General features: G+C 56.5%; 3 protein-coding genes across 5 annotated transcripts in view; 2 read left to right on the forward strand and 1 right to left on the reverse strand.

Annotated features, from left to right (window-relative positions):
• The window catches only part of SBNO2 (strawberry notch homolog 2), a 50,487-nt gene extending 41,312 nt beyond the window's left edge, over window positions 1-9,175 (forward strand). For 2 of the 3 annotated variants that reach the window (XM_071451699.1, XM_071451700.1), the window contains 14 exons: window positions 176-348; window positions 719-850; window positions 1,090-1,225; window positions 1,519-1,631; window positions 2,116-2,187; window positions 2,871-2,979; window positions 3,210-3,284; window positions 3,588-3,731; window positions 3,871-3,965; window positions 4,082-4,174; window positions 4,351-4,482; window positions 4,678-4,754; window positions 5,167-5,357; window positions 6,217-9,175. In XM_071451699.1, coding sequence (XP_071307800.1) covers window positions 176-348; window positions 719-850; window positions 1,090-1,225; window positions 1,519-1,631; window positions 2,116-2,187; window positions 2,871-2,979; window positions 3,210-3,284; window positions 3,588-3,731; window positions 3,871-3,965; window positions 4,082-4,174; window positions 4,351-4,482; window positions 4,678-4,754; window positions 5,167-5,357; window positions 6,217-6,791 — 2,117 coding nt within the window. In that variant the 3' untranslated portion in view covers window positions 6,792-9,175. The remainder of the gene's footprint in view (window positions 1-175; window positions 349-718; window positions 851-1,089; window positions 1,226-1,518; window positions 1,632-2,115; window positions 2,188-2,870; window positions 2,980-3,209; window positions 3,285-3,587; window positions 3,732-3,870; window positions 3,966-4,081; window positions 4,175-4,350; window positions 4,483-4,677; window positions 4,755-5,166; window positions 5,358-6,216) is intronic. The other variant, XR_011683113.1, reaches the window with a different exon arrangement.
• A 1,061-nt stretch (window positions 9,176-10,236) lies between these two features.
• On the reverse strand, window positions 10,237-12,058 carry GPX4 (glutathione peroxidase 4). Its single transcript, XM_071451742.1, has 7 exons — window positions 11,914-12,058; window positions 11,566-11,660; window positions 11,276-11,420; window positions 11,042-11,193; window positions 10,886-10,910; window positions 10,565-10,624; window positions 10,237-10,490 (listed from the first exon to the last, which is right to left on the reverse strand). Exons 1-7 carry the CDS (start codon window positions 12,010-12,012, stop codon window positions 10,458-10,460), a joined length of 609 nt encoding a protein of 202 aa, XP_071307843.1. The 5' UTR covers window positions 12,013-12,058; the 3' UTR covers window positions 10,237-10,457.
• A 225-nt stretch (window positions 12,059-12,283) lies between these two features.
• Window positions 12,284-15,270, forward strand: POLR2E (RNA polymerase II, I and III subunit E). Its single transcript, XM_071451741.1, has 8 exons — window positions 12,284-12,506; window positions 12,639-12,813; window positions 12,995-13,110; window positions 13,454-13,534; window positions 14,265-14,323; window positions 14,485-14,563; window positions 14,680-14,753; window positions 15,005-15,270. Exons 1-7 carry the CDS (start codon window positions 12,450-12,452, stop codon window positions 14,743-14,745), a joined length of 633 nt encoding a protein of 210 aa, XP_071307842.1. The 5' UTR covers window positions 12,284-12,449; the 3' UTR covers window positions 14,746-14,753; window positions 15,005-15,270.
• The last annotated feature ends 326 nt before the right edge of the window (window positions 15,271-15,596 follow it).

Genomic DNA, 15,596 nt, shown 5'->3' on the forward strand with positions numbered 1-15,596 from the left:
TGGAGCAGTTTGTTTGGGGGTCCCCAGGGTCCCCCTAAGCTGTGTGTTCACTGGTAGGTCATAGTGCCTTTGTCCAGCAGCAGTGGCCCCAGAAACCCTCTGGGACAACTTTTTCCCCCCTGTCTGATGTGCAGTTACCAGGGAACTCTAAAATTCTGCCTTTTTCCCATTGTAGGTGGTTTCCACATGCTGCCTTCCCAGAAAGAGCTGCACGGCCTGAGAGAGCTGAAGGTCGAAAAGATGAAACAGGACCTCCTAGCAAAAGTGAAAGCACTGGGCAAAGAGCTACCTCTCAACACCTTGGATCAACTGATTGATTATTTTGGGGGCCCAGAGAACGTAGCTGAGGTACGTCCCACTGTCAGTGTGTTTTGGTGGCACTGGGTGACAAGGAAAGGACAGTGAAGAATCAGAGAAGGATGGAATGGTTTGGGTGGGAAGGGAATTTAAAGATCATCTCATTCCACCCCTCTGCCCTGGGCAGGGACACCTTTCACTATCCCAGGTTGCCCCAAACTCCATCCAGCCTGGCCTTGGGCACTTCCAGGGATAGGACAGCCACAGCTGCTCTGGGCATAGAGAAAAATTTCTTCTAGTAAAAAAAAAAAAAGAAAGTTCTTGCTGGCAGAGTGTTTCCTCTCCCTGCTGGGAATTGCCTGGCTGGCCTTGCTGGGCTGTGTGGCTCCCCAGGCTGCAGCAGCCCCTGTCCTGTGTGCAGATGACAGGCAGGAAGGGACGGGTGGTTCGCAGGCCCGACGGCTCCGTTGTGTTCGAGTCGCGCGCCGAGCAAGGGCTCTCCATAGACCACGTCAACCTGAAGGAGAAGGAGCGTTTCATGCAGGGGGAAAAGGTGAGCTGGGCTCTGAAAACCTGCACAGGACTGAGGGTGTTGCTAGGGGGAGGGCAGGGAGGGTGTCTGTGCGTCCCTGTGCCCTGCCAGCAGCTCTCTGTGGGTTTCACCTGCTGGAAGGAGACAAAGCTTCCCAGGTCCCTTCAAGGGCTGGGGCTGCTGTAGTACCCGGGGCTGTTTCTTGAAGCTGTTTAACGTGTTTTCAGGAGCCTGACTCTGTTCTCATCATCTCTCTGTAGCTCGTGGCGATAATCTCAGAGGCCTCCAGCTCAGGGATCTCCCTCCAAGCAGACAGACGGGTGAAGAACCAGAAGCGCCGGGTGCACATGACCCTGGAGCTGCCCTGGAGTGCAGACCGGGCCATCCAGCAGTTTGGTGAGGGCTGGGTGTCCCTGGGCACTGTCACCTCCCCTGGGGATGGGCCAGGCTGTGGGATGGGCCCTGGGAGGGTCAGGTGTGGGGGGAGCCCAAGGTGGATTTAAGGGATGTCTGTGTGGGAGGAGAACAGAGGCACAGTCACTGGTGCTGCTGGGATTATAGCCCTGAGCTCTGGGGCAGAGGAGGCACTCCCCAGGGTGAGAAGGATGGGCATTATGTGGCTTTTCTGGTTACATTCCCATTCCAGACAGGCCATCCCAAGCTCCTGTTCCACCCCTATTCCCATGCAGGCCGAACACATCGATCCAACCAGGTCTCTGCTCCCGAGTACGTGTTCCTCATCTCAGAGCTGGCAGGGGAGAGGAGGTTTGCATCCATCGTGGCAAAACGCCTGGAGAGCCTGGTGAGTGCCCACAGCTGTGATCCCAACACGGCTCTTGATTCCCACTGAGGAGATTCTGGGTCAGAGCTCCCACCACCATGGCCAAGGGGGGATTGTGTCACCCCTGGCTGAGGCATTGCAGTCATGGAATGGCTTTTAGCGTCCTGGGATTTGGGAAAGGAAGTGAGGAGAATATGTAACTGAGGCTTTGGGAGGAATTTCAGGGGAGCAAGCACCTGCTTCCAGATGCTGCAATTTCCCCACTATTACTGGAGTATACACCTATGTTATTCCCAAAAAGCTTACGAAATAATTAATGGAATAATTAATTTGCCTCTGTTTCATTTTCTTCACTTCTAAATCCCCAAATCCTTTGGTAAAGTCTCAGTATTCTGGAGGAACACTGCCTCCCAATGGCACATTTGCAGACATGCCTTTGGCCATCCTTCTCTGGTGTTTTGCAAGAGCTCAGAATAAGAACCTTTTGCTCCATCTGCCTTCCCAGGGTGCCTTAACTCACGGGGACCGAAGGGCCACCGAGTCCCGAGACCTCAGCAAGTACAACTTCGAGAACAAGGTGACAGGGCTGGGCTGGGGCAGCGTGGCTGACAGGATGTTGGAAGAGCTGGGAGAGGGAGCCAGAGGCAGGAGGATCATTGCTAATGTCTGCAGGCAGGGCCCAGTCTAGCACCCAGCTCCTGCGAGCTCGGAGTCATGGTCACACTGAGGACTCTTCTCACCAGGAGCTGGGAAGGGCACCCAGCCCTCTGCCCCCAGGGAAGGGCCTGGGGACATGGGAGGCACTCACACAGCTTCCCCCTTGCCTTGTCTGTGGCCTTCCTGGGGTGACAGTGTTTTCTGTAGTGTGTGACACCCTGAACAGTGTGTGTGCCCTCAGCAGTGACACCTTCAGCAGTGTGTGACACCCTGAGCATGTGTCCCCTCAGCAGCGTGTGACACTCTAAGCAATGTCACCCTCAGCAGTGTGTGTCCCCTCAGCAGTGTCCCTTCAGCAGTGTCACCCTCAGCAGTGTGTGTCCCCTCAGCAGTGTCACCCTCAGCAGTGTGTGACACCCTCAGCAGTGACACTCATAGCAGTGTCACCCTCAGCAGTGTCACCCTCAGCAGCGTGTGTCCTTTCAGCAGTGTCACCCTCAGCAGTGACACTCACAGCAGTATCACCCTCAGCAGTGTCCCCTCAAGCCCAGCTCAGCTGCCGTGTCTGTTCCTCCCGTGTGTGACTCTGGTCTTCTCCCACAGTACGGGGCCAAAGCCCTGGACAAGGTCCTGTCCACGATCCTCAACCACTCAGAGAGCAGGGTTCCTGTGCCCAGGAGCTACGAGAGAGGGGAAGACAACTTTTTCCGTGGTAAGAACATTTCCAGCTCCAGGGTTTCTGCTGGATGGGTTGGTCTCAGGTTTGGGATGCTGGAAGAACCGAGCAGGAGGTCAGAGGGAGAAAACAGGGGAAAGTGCTGCTGGCTTATGTCACCTGCCAGGCATGGGGAGTGGCTGAGTTCCTGAAGAGTAAACAGTCCTGCAGGAATGCTGGTGGGAGGCTTAACCCCAAAATACAAAAGATGTCTTCTGGCATTGCAGAAATGAAGCAAGGGCTCATCTCCGTGGGCATCTGCTGCAGCCAGATGAAGTATGGCACTGTCTCCGTGGAGAAGGGTAGGTGTGGAGCTGCTCCTGCCCAAGGCAGGGGGCAGATGGAAGAGAATGGGAGTGTCATGGCCTGCCTGACCTCGTGGGGTTTGCTGGGCACCTGGGCAAGATGCTTGCCTTGTGAGGAAGGTCCTGTGCTGCAGATCCCATGGCCCTGCAGATCCCATGGCCCCCCAGCTTCCTCACAGGAACAGCCCTTGGCTGTCAGAAGGGACATGGTGGGGCTGCTGGGGGGGCTCTTTGGGAGGGGGCTGGTGGGCTCCATGTCCAGCTGCACCACATCTCACCTGACTCACTGTGCTCTTGCAGACTGCTCCATCACCAAATTCCTGAACCGCATCCTGGGCCTGGAGGTGGACAAGCAGAACATGCTCTTCCAGTATTTTTCTGACACCTTTGACTACCTGATTGAGAAGGACAAGAAGGAGGGCAAATATGACATGGGCATCCTTGGTATGGAGAAGGAGGGGTGGTCACAGCTCTGGGGTTCCAGTTCCTCCCTGTGCAGTGTCCCCAGCCAGCACAGATCCTGAGACCCAAGGAGGTGCTTTTGGGAGGATGTTCTTTACAACAGCCTTTTCTCCTTGCACAGATTTAGCCCCAGGAGTGGATGAGATCTATGAGGAGAGCAAGGAGGTTTTCCTGACCCCAGGGCACCCGCAGGACGGGCAGGTTGTGTTCTACAAGGTGGGCACCTGTCTATGCCTGGATCTAGGCTGTGCTGAGGGGAGATTTGTGAGGCAGACACCGAGGCACTTGTCCTGCCCCTGGAGTCACAAATCCCTCTGTGTGTCCCTGTTCAGATCAGCGTTGACAGAGGCTTAAAGTGGGAGGAAGCCTATGAGAAGTCGCTCAAACTGACAGGAACCTATGATGGGTTCTACCTCTCCTACAAGGTACGTCCCTGGGCTTGGATGGCACCTCAGCTCAGGAAATCTGCCATGGTGTACAAGGTCACTCTTCCTGAGGGCTGGGAAATGCCTCCAAGGACCTCCATCCTGGCAGGAAGGGGTTAGTTTAGAGAAATCTGGGGAGGGAGGCTGTGCCTGTGACCATCAGTTGTACCCCACAGGTGCGAGGCAACAAATACACCTGTCTGCTGGCAGAGCAGTGCCGTGGGAAGAACTTCATCCTCTACAAGCCAAATATTGGGAAGCAAAGCCAGCTTGAGAGCCTGGACAGTCTGCAGAAGAAGTACAGACAGGTAGGTGGAACCTGCAGCCTCCAGAGTGGGGAGGTTGGAAGGGCATTCATTGTAACCTTGTCACAGCTCCTCGTGGCTCTGTTGTGGATGGGCAGGGATGGTGGTAGCACCAGGTGTCCTGACTCCCAGCCCTGGATTTCAAGTCTCTTCATCCTGGACAGTGGAAAATTCCTAATGCTGAGTGTTCTGCTGCAGGTGCTGCCTGAGGAGGCCAAGGAGCACTGGGAGAACAGCTACCACTTCTCCTTGAAGAACTGTAACCACGCAGTGTGGTAAGGCAGCTGCAGCCCCAGCCTGCCACAGAATCTCAGGATGGTTTGGGTTCAAAGGGACCTTAAATGAAGCCCATCCAGTTCCATGGCAGGGATGGATAGTGAGGCCTTCCACCAGGTTGCTTCATCCAACCTGGATGGATGCCTTGAACTCCTCTGGGAATGGGGCAGCCACACCTTCTCTGGGCAGCCTGTGCCAGGCCCTCACCACCTTCACAGGGAGAAATTCCTTCCCAACATCCAATTTACATTTCCTCACTTTCAGCTTCAAGCCATTCCTCCCTCCCTAGGCAGGACCCTGCACCCTGGGGGTCCCTGACTGTGGCACTGGGGGAGGCTGCGGGGAAGCGAATCCCGCTCAGCTCCAGGAACCTCTGCTAATCCCAGTGGTTTTCTCCCATGCTCCTCGAAGGAACAAGAGCTGCAAGCTGATCCAGGAGGGGAAGGAATGCTTCCAGGGCATGCGCCTGAGGCACTATTACATGCTGTGTGGGGCCCTGCTGCGCGTGTGGAGCAGGATCGCCGGCGTCATGGCAGACATCACCAGCAGCAGCTACCTGCAGATCGTGCGCCTCAAGACCAAGGAGAAGAAGAAACAAGTTGGTGTGTGAAGTGTTGGTGTGGGAAGGGGAGCAGGGGGAAGGGGTCCAGCTGCCCAGCATCAGGATTTCCTTCTTAAAATGGGCGTGTTCCAGCACACAAGGTGGTAGCACCGATTCCTCCCTTCCAGGAGGGGAGTTGGATGTGTTGGGGCAGAGGGGGTGAGCCAGGTCCATTATCCTCCTCCCCACTGTCCCCACAGTGCCCCATCCCTTCCCAGAGGGCTGTGGAAATATTATGGAGGGAGAGGGAGAGCTTAGACAAGTCCCTGCCTTTGACAGGTGTCTGGCAGTAGGCAGCACCCCAAAACCCACTCTCACTTGCAAGTTCTTTATAATGACTGATCAGGCCATGAATTATTTATTTGAATAGGCCAAGGAAAACAGACATAAACAGATTCACTTGCTTCACAGGATAAACAAAAGAAACACCACTAGGAGATAAAGGTACCCATGTTACAGCTGGCAAAGAAATAGTATAAATTAGGAGTCAATGTCACTGAGCAACAAATGATAGCAGTGTACAGAGAATGTCCTTAATTTCTCTCAATCCCCAGGGGAAGTAACTTGATGGCCATGACTTGGTTGTTGAGAACTCTCCACACACTCAGAGAGTGTATTAGAGATTTCTGCTTTCATGAAAATCATAGTGGTCTTTTATAGTTGTAAAAATGCTTGTGTTCTGTTTCCTTTCTTACACCAAGACAGAATGCTTCTTGCTGGCTAAGGAGGTTTTCAGCTAAGATAATTAATCACATGACAATTCCAGCGTGACTTAGCCACGTGTCACGGGGAGATAAGGTTTTGCAGTGTTGGGGGTGAAAGGTCCTGCCACAGGGGACTGATGTCTGTTCCTCCCCCAGGGATAAAGATCCCCGAGAGCTGCGTGCACAGGGTGCGGGAGGAGCTGAAGCAGATGGACGAGGACGTGAAGAGGAAGCAGAGCCGGCTGCTCCAGGCCCAGGAGCAGAGCTCACCCTTCTCCCTGCCACTGAACCTCCTGCCAGTGCCTGGGCTGCCCCTGTCCTCCCTGTGCCAGGACGAGATCCTGGACTTGACCTACAGCCCTCCCAGCAACAGCATTCCTGACTTGGTGTTGAACCCCGAGACCAGAGCGCTGTGCTTCTCCTCGGAGCCCCCCCTGCAGCCCCAGCAGCCCCCCCAGCAGCAGCACAGGTTGTCCTTTGGCTTTGGCCACGCTCCTGGCCTGGAGGGCAGCACAGCCCCCGGCCCCTCACTGCACGAGCCCCCTGTCCTGCCCCCCCCAGCCCCCCTGCAGCAGCCACAGGAGGATTTTCTCCAGCAAGACGGGAATATCAATTTTAGAGAGATCCTGGAGGACATGCTGAGGACGTTGAACGAGCCCTCCCAGGAGAACATGCTCCCTGCAGAGCGCCAGAGCGTGATCCAGTTCACTGGGCCTTTCTCAGGCTTCTGAGTGCCAGCTGGGAATGCTGCTGTGGATCTGTGTTCTCTGGTGCAGAGGTGAGAGCTGAGGAGCCCTGACTTTTCTACTGGTTTGGACTGACTCTGCTCTGGTTTTGAGGGAAGAAAGAGCCTGGAGTTCCTCAAAGTGAATTTTATTTATATCTAATATCTAGTCAGGCATGTGCAGGTGTGTATGGAACGTGCCCAGGGGGGGCTGAGCAGGTCCTGCTGGGCTGAGGGGCTCTGCTGGGTTGAGTCCTGCTCACAGGTCAGTGCTCAGGTGGATTGAGGGGAGACCCCTCCTGTGCCCACCCCCTGCAGACTACTGAGTGTCCGAGCCTTCTCCAGCCCAGGAGGGACATGGCCAGGCTCTGCAATGACCACATGCTGGTCAGTTAGGGAAGAATGGGAGTTCAGCCCCCAGCTTGGGCTGCCCCAGTGCTGCTGCAGACCCTGGGGCTGTGCTGGCAGGCTGGGATGAAGGGAAAGGGAATGTTGTCCCAGAGGAGCTGGGAGATGCTGAGCTCAGATGTCCTCTGGCAGGGCTGAGCGGGTGTAGTGAGAGATCCAAAACTGTTTGTGCTGCCCTTGCCAGGAAGGGACCTTGAGCTGCCTGAGCTGGCTGCACCCCACAGACAGAGCTGGAGTCTGTCAGAGCTCAGCCATGCCAGGATCAGCAGGATTCTCCAGAGCAGAAGGGACACATGTCCCTTTGTCCTGCACTTTAACCTCACCAGGTCGCCGTGACCAGATGTGCTTTGGCCAGTTTCCTGCTGTCACATGTTGTCCCTTCACCTGGACATCTCGCTGGTCCTGCCACTGCCCTGGTCCAGGGGTCTGGGTCAGGGCAGCCCAGCCGGGTCGTGCAGTGTCATTGTCACTGCTGGGGTGTGTAGTATCTTTGCACTGGCCAGGATGTGCAGAGTGATTGTTCAGGGTGTGCAGTGTCAGTGTCACTGTCTGAAATATGCAGTGTTATTGTCACTGCCCAGGATGTGCAGTGTCAGTGTCACTGGTCAGGATGTGCAGTGTCAGTGTCACTGTCTGAAATATGCAGTGTTATTGTCACTGCCCAGGATGTGCAGTGTCAGTGTCACTGGTCAGGGTGTGCAGTGTCACTGTCACCACCCGGGATTTGCAGTTTGGCTGCTCCTGCTGCAACCTCCCCCTCGGATACCAAAGAACAAAGGCTGCTTTGCAAAGCACTGCCCCACCCCCTGCTGCCACCACGCCAGGACAGAGGGCATCAAAGCCTTTCCCAAAAGTGGCACCAGGATGATTTCAGGCAAGAGCCTGGGCCCTTCCTCAGAGAGCCCTTGGGGAAGGGGGCACTCTATGCCCTAACAGGGCAGTTTTGAGGGGGCTGGAGCTTCACAGTGCCTGGTGGTGTCACCTCCATGTCCCCCCAGGGCTCAGGGGCTGGCCCAGTGCCCGTTTGGTGCTGGGAATTGCTCTGGGTCTGTGTCCAGGTGTTGTGCTCTGGCTGTGGCAGGAGCTGACCCCCAACACCCAAGGTCACAGACCTGCCCTGGTGTCACACACAGGTGGGCTCAGTTTGAGGCTACTCTGGTCCCTGAATTTCGTTTTGGGGGGCCTGTCCTTACCCCCCTCCCTAGCTTAGCACCAGCCCAGGCTCAATCCCTGCAGTCGGGGCCACATTTCACCTCCTTACCTCAACGTGATCACCAAAGATGGGGGAGCCCCCTGTGCCCCCCAAAGCCCTGCTGCTGCCCTGGGGGCTCCTGCTCTCCCCCAGCTCTGCTTCTCTCCACCCCAGCAGCCTTCCCCGGGCCAGGCAGAGCCAGGCTGCCCCTCTCCACACCCTCCCCTATTTAAAGCACTGCTCGCTTGGGGCCGAATTCCCAACAATGAGGGAAAAGGACGCCGGGAAAACCCAGCTCAAAGAGGTTTAAACTCAGGAATAGCGAGGGGGAATTCCCTGCTGGGCACCCTCTGCTGTCACCGGAGCCTTACCTGGTGGCTTTGACCTTAACTTTTAAATATATGCAATCTTCCCTCCCTGGTCTCTGGAAAGACAGAGACCACCTGCAAGGAATCCCTTTCCTGCCCCAATCCCATGTTTTGTCAGGGTTAATAATATGTAATGTTACCTTTTAACTAAATTATTCTGCAGTTGTCCTACTGATTGTATTTTTAATGAGTCCCTGTTTTCTTCCCTGACACCTTTGTGTTGGCACTTTTTAATCTGCTTGTTGTTTGCCCTTGTTTCTATGTATATTTATAATTAAGTTGTACATATGTAAAGAGATTTTTTTAGAGTATGTGCCTTGGACTAATAATTTCTGAATTTTCTACTTGCCTCAGAAGGATAATTTTTCATTCTGCTCAGTAAAAATGGAACAGAAGCCACACGTGAGATCTCTGTAACTCCCAGCTCTGTCTCTATCTCTTGGTCTATCCAGCTTGTCCCAGGAGCCCAGCTGGGACTTGGATCAGGAATCCATGGGCCAGCATCCTGCTGGCAGCTGGACTTTGTATCTCCTGTGTCACCAAATCGGTGACATTGAGGGCTGTTGTCCCAAGCCTCTCCCTGGGAGAAGCCACAGCTCATGCAGAGGAGGATCCTGGCTGGATCCAGCCTTGGATGAGGCAGCTCCCTCCTGGCTTGGCTGGAAAAACACAGATAAAGGAGCCTCTGTTCCAGTGTGCTCCCCCAGCTCTGGGATGTCTCATCCAGGCACTGCTGGTCCTGTTGTCTCATGGAAGGAGGGATGGGGTGACCCCCAGTGAGTGATCCCTAAATGTGAGCAGGATCCTCCCTGCATCCCTGATGTGCTGGAGGCTCTGCAGGGGTGTCACACTTGGGAGACCCTGGGATTGTTCCTGGGGACAAACTCCCCAAGGGGGCTGTGGATGTGCCAGGGAGAGCCAGCACTCCCCAGGCCCTGGGAGGAGGTGCAGCAGCATTCCTGCATGGCAGAACCTGAGCTGTCCCTGCCTAGGATGGGACACCAGCCCCATGGGCTTGGCTGGGCACGGCTGTGGCTTCACAACCACCAAGACGCTGCCCCAAGGAGGAGGAGGAGGAGGATGATCCTGCTCGCTGTGGTCAGACACATCCCTGGCTGCAGGGGACGTTTTGCCGTGTCCCAACACGCCTGGCTTCTGTTTTGCAGGAATTTCTCCTGGCCAGGGCTTGCACCACTGCTAGACCTATCCCCTGTGCTGCCCTGCCAGGATTCCTGGAGATTGGAGGGATCCCAGAGGGGGGGACAGGAGGGATCCCAGAGGGGACAAACCTTCCCCAGCTCTGCCTTTGCCCAGGGAGCCCCTCAGGAGCACACATCATGCCGGATTTGCACTTCCTCCTCAACGCTGAGGATTATCCCAGCTTGGCTTAGGAGTTGTGTAAGGTCTTGGCTTGCCAGCAAACTCCAGGCTGTCAGCAGAGCGGCGCAGCAGCCCCAGCCCCATCCCACAGCCAACACAGCAGCTCATTCCTAACGCCTTTATTGCAGGGGGACTCTTTACTCTGAGGGGGCTCTGGCTGCTCCTGCCCGCAGTGGCCACGGCCCCTGGAGCCTCTGTCCAGCAGGTGCACGCCGTGGGTCAGGGCTGCCCCACCAGCAGCTGGATTGGAGGCAGCCCTTCATGGGGCTGGAGGAGGCTCCGTGGGCAGCAGGGCTGGGACGGGCAGGGGGACAGCAGAGCAGAGCTACAGGTAGGCAGGCAGGTCCTTCTCGATCACCTGTGGGGAAGAGGGGAGCGTTGTACCCCGAGAACAGCCCCAGCCTTCTCCTCCTCCCCAGCACCAGCACTTACAATGGGATCTTCCATCGGGCTGTACCTCTTCACCACTTGACCTTCCCGGTTAATGAGGAACTGTGGGAATGAAGCAACCCCTGGTGAGTGAGTGCAGAGTGCAGAGTGAGAGCCCCCACAGGCTCACTTCCCCCCTCAGCTGTGCTCTGTGCAGGGCAGGGGTTCCCAAGGGTCTCTAGACACAGAAACCCCTTGGGATGTTCCTGCCCTAACACCTGAGAGAGCCAGTGTGAGGCTCCTTCCTACACCAGCGAGCCCCCTCAGATCCCCAGAGGGACATACAGCCCAGAAAAAGCAACCACAACCACTACAGTGTCTTACCTTGGTGAAGTTCCATTTTATTGCGCTAGGAGAGAAAACACAGGAGTGAGTTTTGGGCAGAAAAGCCCTTCCTCACTCACCAGCCAGGCCCCGAGCCAAGCCCTCCCTGCTGGCTGCAGGCCTGTGGGTCCCCAGGGCTCTCCCTTCCACACTCACTTGCCCAGAGTGCCTCTCCCTTTGGGCTGCTCCTTCAGCCACTTCCAGAGCGGGTGAGCATCGTCCCCGTTGACATCGATCTTGCTGAACATGTCAAACTTCACCCCGTAGCCCTCAGCAAATGCCTTGATCTGAGCGTTGGTCCCGGGCTCCTGAGGGGCCACACCAGCACCGTGAGGGTCCCTCGGTCCATCCCAACACTCCCGGGGAAGCCGAGCCCCCCACCCCACGTACCTGCTTCCCAAACTGGTTGCAGGGAAATCCCAGGATGCGTAAACCCCTCTCAGCGTATCGGGCGTGCAAATCGACAAGCTGAGTGTAGTTTACCGCCGTTTTCCCTCACTTGGAGGCCACGTTGGTGATGATACAGACGTCGCCCCTGCAGAGGGGGTGGATGAGCTGCCCTTCCCCGCAGGGCACGGGCAGAGGTCCCTCACCCGCCGGGGCGAGGCGTGAGGGTTACGCAAGAGCCTCAGTGGCTCAACCTCGCCCCAGCGCTGCGTTCCCCGACCCCTCCGTCCTACCGGTACTTTTCCAGGGACACGTCGTTGCCATCGATGTCGACGGCGACGAAGTCGTAGATGGCCTTGGCCGAGCGCCAGTCGTCCGCGTGGGCACACTGCGGGGCGAGAGCATCACTGCGGCGCCGGCCCCGCCACCTCCGCTCCCCTCAGGGGCCCTCTCCGCGCCCCGGCCAGGCCAGGCCCGAGCCCCCGTCAGGCCAGGCCAGGCCAGGCCAGGCCAGGCCCGAGCCCCCGCCGCCCACCCCGGGCACCCCGCGGGAGAGACCCGGGCCCAGCCCCAGTCCCAGAGCGGTCCCGGATCGGAGCGGGCCAGGCCGAGCCGCGCTCCCGGGACAGCCCCGCGCTCACCATGCTCCGCGCCGCGATCAGCCCTGGTCCCAGGAGCGCTGTCCGCGCCGCCGCCCGCGCGCACCACAGCACGCCCCGCACCGCGCCGCCCCAGCCCATCCCGCACAAAACCTGCCCCTTTCGGCCCCATCAGCCAATCAGCGCGCAGAAAGGCGGCCTCAGGGGGATGATGGATGGAAAGTTGACCAATAGAAGGGCAGAATAGGCGGGGTGGCCGCCGGGGTGTTTATCAGGAGAGACCACGAGGGCGGGGGGCAAGGACGGACCAAAGGGCGGGGTTGGAGACAAGGTGCTGCGAGCCGCGCCTCCCGGGCGGCGATTCCCTCCCGAACGGCCGCGACTTCCGAGTAGATTCGCAGCCACCCAGAGCCCCACGCCGGCAGCAGCAGAGCGATGCCCGTTCCCTCCGGAGCCAGCGGCGGGGGGCAGCTGGCGGCGGACTACATCTCCCAGGAGGCGCCGCGGCTGAGGCCCCCCGTGCACGCGCTCGGGGCAGGCGGCAGCGCGGGCAGCCCGCGCAGCTTTCAGCGGCCAAGATGGACGACGAGGAGGAGACGTACCGGCTGTGGAAGATCCGCAAGACCATCATGCAGGTCTGGGGTACCGGAGGGACCGGGAGGGCCGAGCCCGCTGTGTGGGGAGTGCCGGCGGGGCCGCAGGGTGGAGGTGGGGGGCGTGGGGACCGCTCCGCCTGCCGGTTGCTGAGCCTGGTGCTGCCCCTGTAGCTGTGCCACGACCGCGGGTACCTGGTGACCCAGGACGAGCTGGATCAGACGCTGGAGGAGTTCAAAGCACAGTTCGGGGACAAACCCAGCGAGGGCCGCCCCCGTCGCACCGACCTGACCGTGCTGGTGGCTCACAACGATGATCCCACGGACCAGATGTTCGTGTTCTTCCCCGGTGAGCAGCGCCGGCCCGCTCCATGCCGGGACTCTGGGGTTCGGAGCGTGGGGGGCTCTCGATGAGCCGGGGTCCCCCTGTGCCCTCAGGGAATGTTCGGAGCACAGCTCTGGGTCTGTGAGCCCCCGGGGAGGGGAGTTCCGAGTGCTCTCGGTGACCCCTGGTCTGGTTCTTTCCTCAGAGGAGCCCAAGGTGGGCATCAAGACGATCAAGATGTACTGCCAGCGCATGCAGGAGGAGAACATCACCCGGGCACTGATCGTGGTGCAGCAGGGAATGACCCCCTCGGCCAAGCAGGTCTGTGTCCCCCTCAGGAGCTGTGAAGGTTTTCCTTGTCTGGGTAAATAAAAGCCCTGAGTTTCCCTCCAGAGGAAAGCTTTTACTAGAGCCTGTTGTACCTTAGCACAGACCCTTATTTAGCACCCAAATGTGTTCAAGCAGAGCCGCTGGTCCTGGTGGCAGTGGCACAGCTGAGGACCCACTAGCAGTCAGCAGGTGGGGGAGGGAAAAAGAGATGTTTCCCTATTCCAGGAGATCCATGGGCTCATTCCCAGCCTGCCTGTGCCTGTGTGAATCCAGGTGCAGCTCTGAGCCCTGCCAGGGCTGCCCCAGCCACCTCTGATGGGCCTTTTCCTTCCAGTCCCTGGTTGACATGGCTCCCAAGTACATCCTGGAGCAGTTCCTGCAGCAGGAGCTTCTCATCAACATCACAGAGCACGAGGTGAGCAGGGCTGGGATTGTCACCATGATATTTTATGAAAAATCCCTTCGCCAGGGTTTGTCTCCTGAGAAGCCTCAAAAAAGAAATTTAAACAATAATTATCTGATTTCTTGCAATGTGGTTTGGAGGTTGCTTACCAACAGGTGCATCTTTGATTGGTCATTAATTAAAAACAATTCACATGGAACCAATCACAGCCAGCTGTGTCAGACTCTGAGTCTGTCATGGGTTTTTATAATCATTCTTGTCCAGCCTTCTGATGTCTCCTTTCTCTTTCTTTAGTATAGTTTTAGTATATAATTTTAACATAATATAATCTAATCTATAATGTAATATATAATATTAACATAATATACTATATATATATATCATATAATATATAATTAATCTAATCTATAATGTAATATATATTATATATTATATAATATATAATTAATATAATTTAGAATATATATAATATATTTAATATAAAATAGTATATATAATTAATATAATATAATAATAAATCAGCCTTCTGAGAACTTGGAGTCAATTCTCATCTCTCACCTCATCCTGGGGACCCTCACACTACAACATAGGATGGTCCCTCCCTCATGCTGGCTGCATTCCTGCTGCTCCCAGAGTCCTTCTCCTGATCTCTGGCTGGGCTGAGGGACACAGTTTTCCTTTTCCCCTCCCAAACACATTGTCTCCAGCTGCTGCCTCATCTCAGCCTCTCTTGTGTTTGCAGCTGGTGCCAGAGCACGTGGTTATGACAAAGGAGGAGGTGACAGAGCTGCTGGCCCGATAGTATCCTTTGAGTGTCCCTTTGAGTGTCCCTTTGTGTGTCCCTCCATCCTGCTCAGGTGAGATGGAATTTGGGCTGAAAACCCCTCCTCCTGCCTCGGTTCATTTCTGCTCCATCAGCTGCCCATGGTGTGTCTGGAGCTTCTCCTTGACTCCCAGCACAGCAAGCTGAGGGAGAACCAGCTCCCCAGGATCCAGGCTGGGGACCCCGTGGCTCGGTACTTTGGGATAAAGCGTGGCCAGGTGAGAGGAGCAGGCTGAGGCAGCAGCTCCCTGGGGCTGAGGAGGGAATGATCCTTGAGGGCATTTTGGAGCAGAAGTGTCTCCTCCTGTTCCTGAGCTCTGTGTCTGCCTTGCAGGTAGTGAAGATCATCAGGCCCAGCGAGACAGCGGGCAGGTACATCACCTACAGACTGGTGCAGTGACACAGTGGGTAAGGATGAGGGGAACCCCTGCTTGGGGGGGCTCTGGGCAGTGCCAGGGGCTGTTCCAAGCTCAGTGTGAAGCAGCTGCTTCCAGGGAAAGGTCTCAGAGTTTTAAATGGCTCATGGAGAGAGCTGCTGGGGAGAGCAGGGTGAGGCTCCCCTGTCACCTGTGCCTCTGCTCAGGCTGTGCCCACTGGGATTTGGGGTGTTCAGAGGGACCTGGGGCAGGAGGTGATTCCCATCCCTCCTTCTCTTCCAGGTGTGAGGAGCTGGCTGGCTCCCAGCAGCAGTTCACGAGCTCTTGGAGATTCCTGCACTTCAGAGATGGCCAAGGAAATCCAAGGAAATTCCCACACTGCCTCTCTGCAGCCCCATCCCTGGGCCTCATTTCTTGTCTTCCAGCTTGGACTTTGTGATGACCCCTCAGTCCCATCCAGGACTCAGCCATGGGAGAAAACAAGTGGGGAAAGCCTTTTGCTTCCCTGTTTTCTGGGCTCTTGTTTGAAATAAAGGTTTGTACCCTCAGTGCTGCAGTGTTGCTCAGCCTCTCCCTGTGGCAAAGCCTAAAGACTCTGCAAGTTCCCATAATTTTCATTCTGTTTGGGATCTCTTCCTGCCAGGACTCTGCACCGTGGCTGAGCCCTGCAGAGCCTTCACTGGCTGCCCTGGGCAGTTTGGAAATTCAGATTTACCTCCTTCTTTCCCTCATCTCCTGGTTTGGGACCCTGCTGTTCAGACACTGTGATGCAGAGTTGCTCATCACCCCCAGCTGCACTCATTTCAATCCATCTCAGTACTCTGGGGGGCTTTAAACTTCATTTTTTATGTCACAAACACTTGGATTTGGCCTC

This window comes from Agelaius tricolor, unplaced genomic scaffold, assembly GCF_023055355.1.
Source record: "Agelaius tricolor isolate 1412-34295 unplaced genomic scaffold, bAgeTri1.0.p SCAF_33, whole genome shotgun sequence".
NCBI classification, from domain to species: Eukaryota; Metazoa; Chordata; class Aves; order Passeriformes; family Icteridae; genus Agelaius; species Agelaius tricolor.

Coding starts and splice junctions, on each gene's coding strand:
- POLR2E (XM_071451741.1), top strand. CDS start 12,450: ATGGACGACGAGGAGGAGACGTACCGGCTGTGGAAGATCCGCAAGACC. Junction 13,535..14,264: donor TCAACATCACAGAGCACGAG/GTGAGCAGGGCT, acceptor TTGTGTTTGCAG/CTGGTGCCAGAGCACGTGGT. Junction 14,324..14,484: donor ACAGAGCTGCTGGCCCGATA/GTATCCTTTGAG, acceptor CTCCCAGCACAG/CAAGCTGAGGGAGAACCAGC.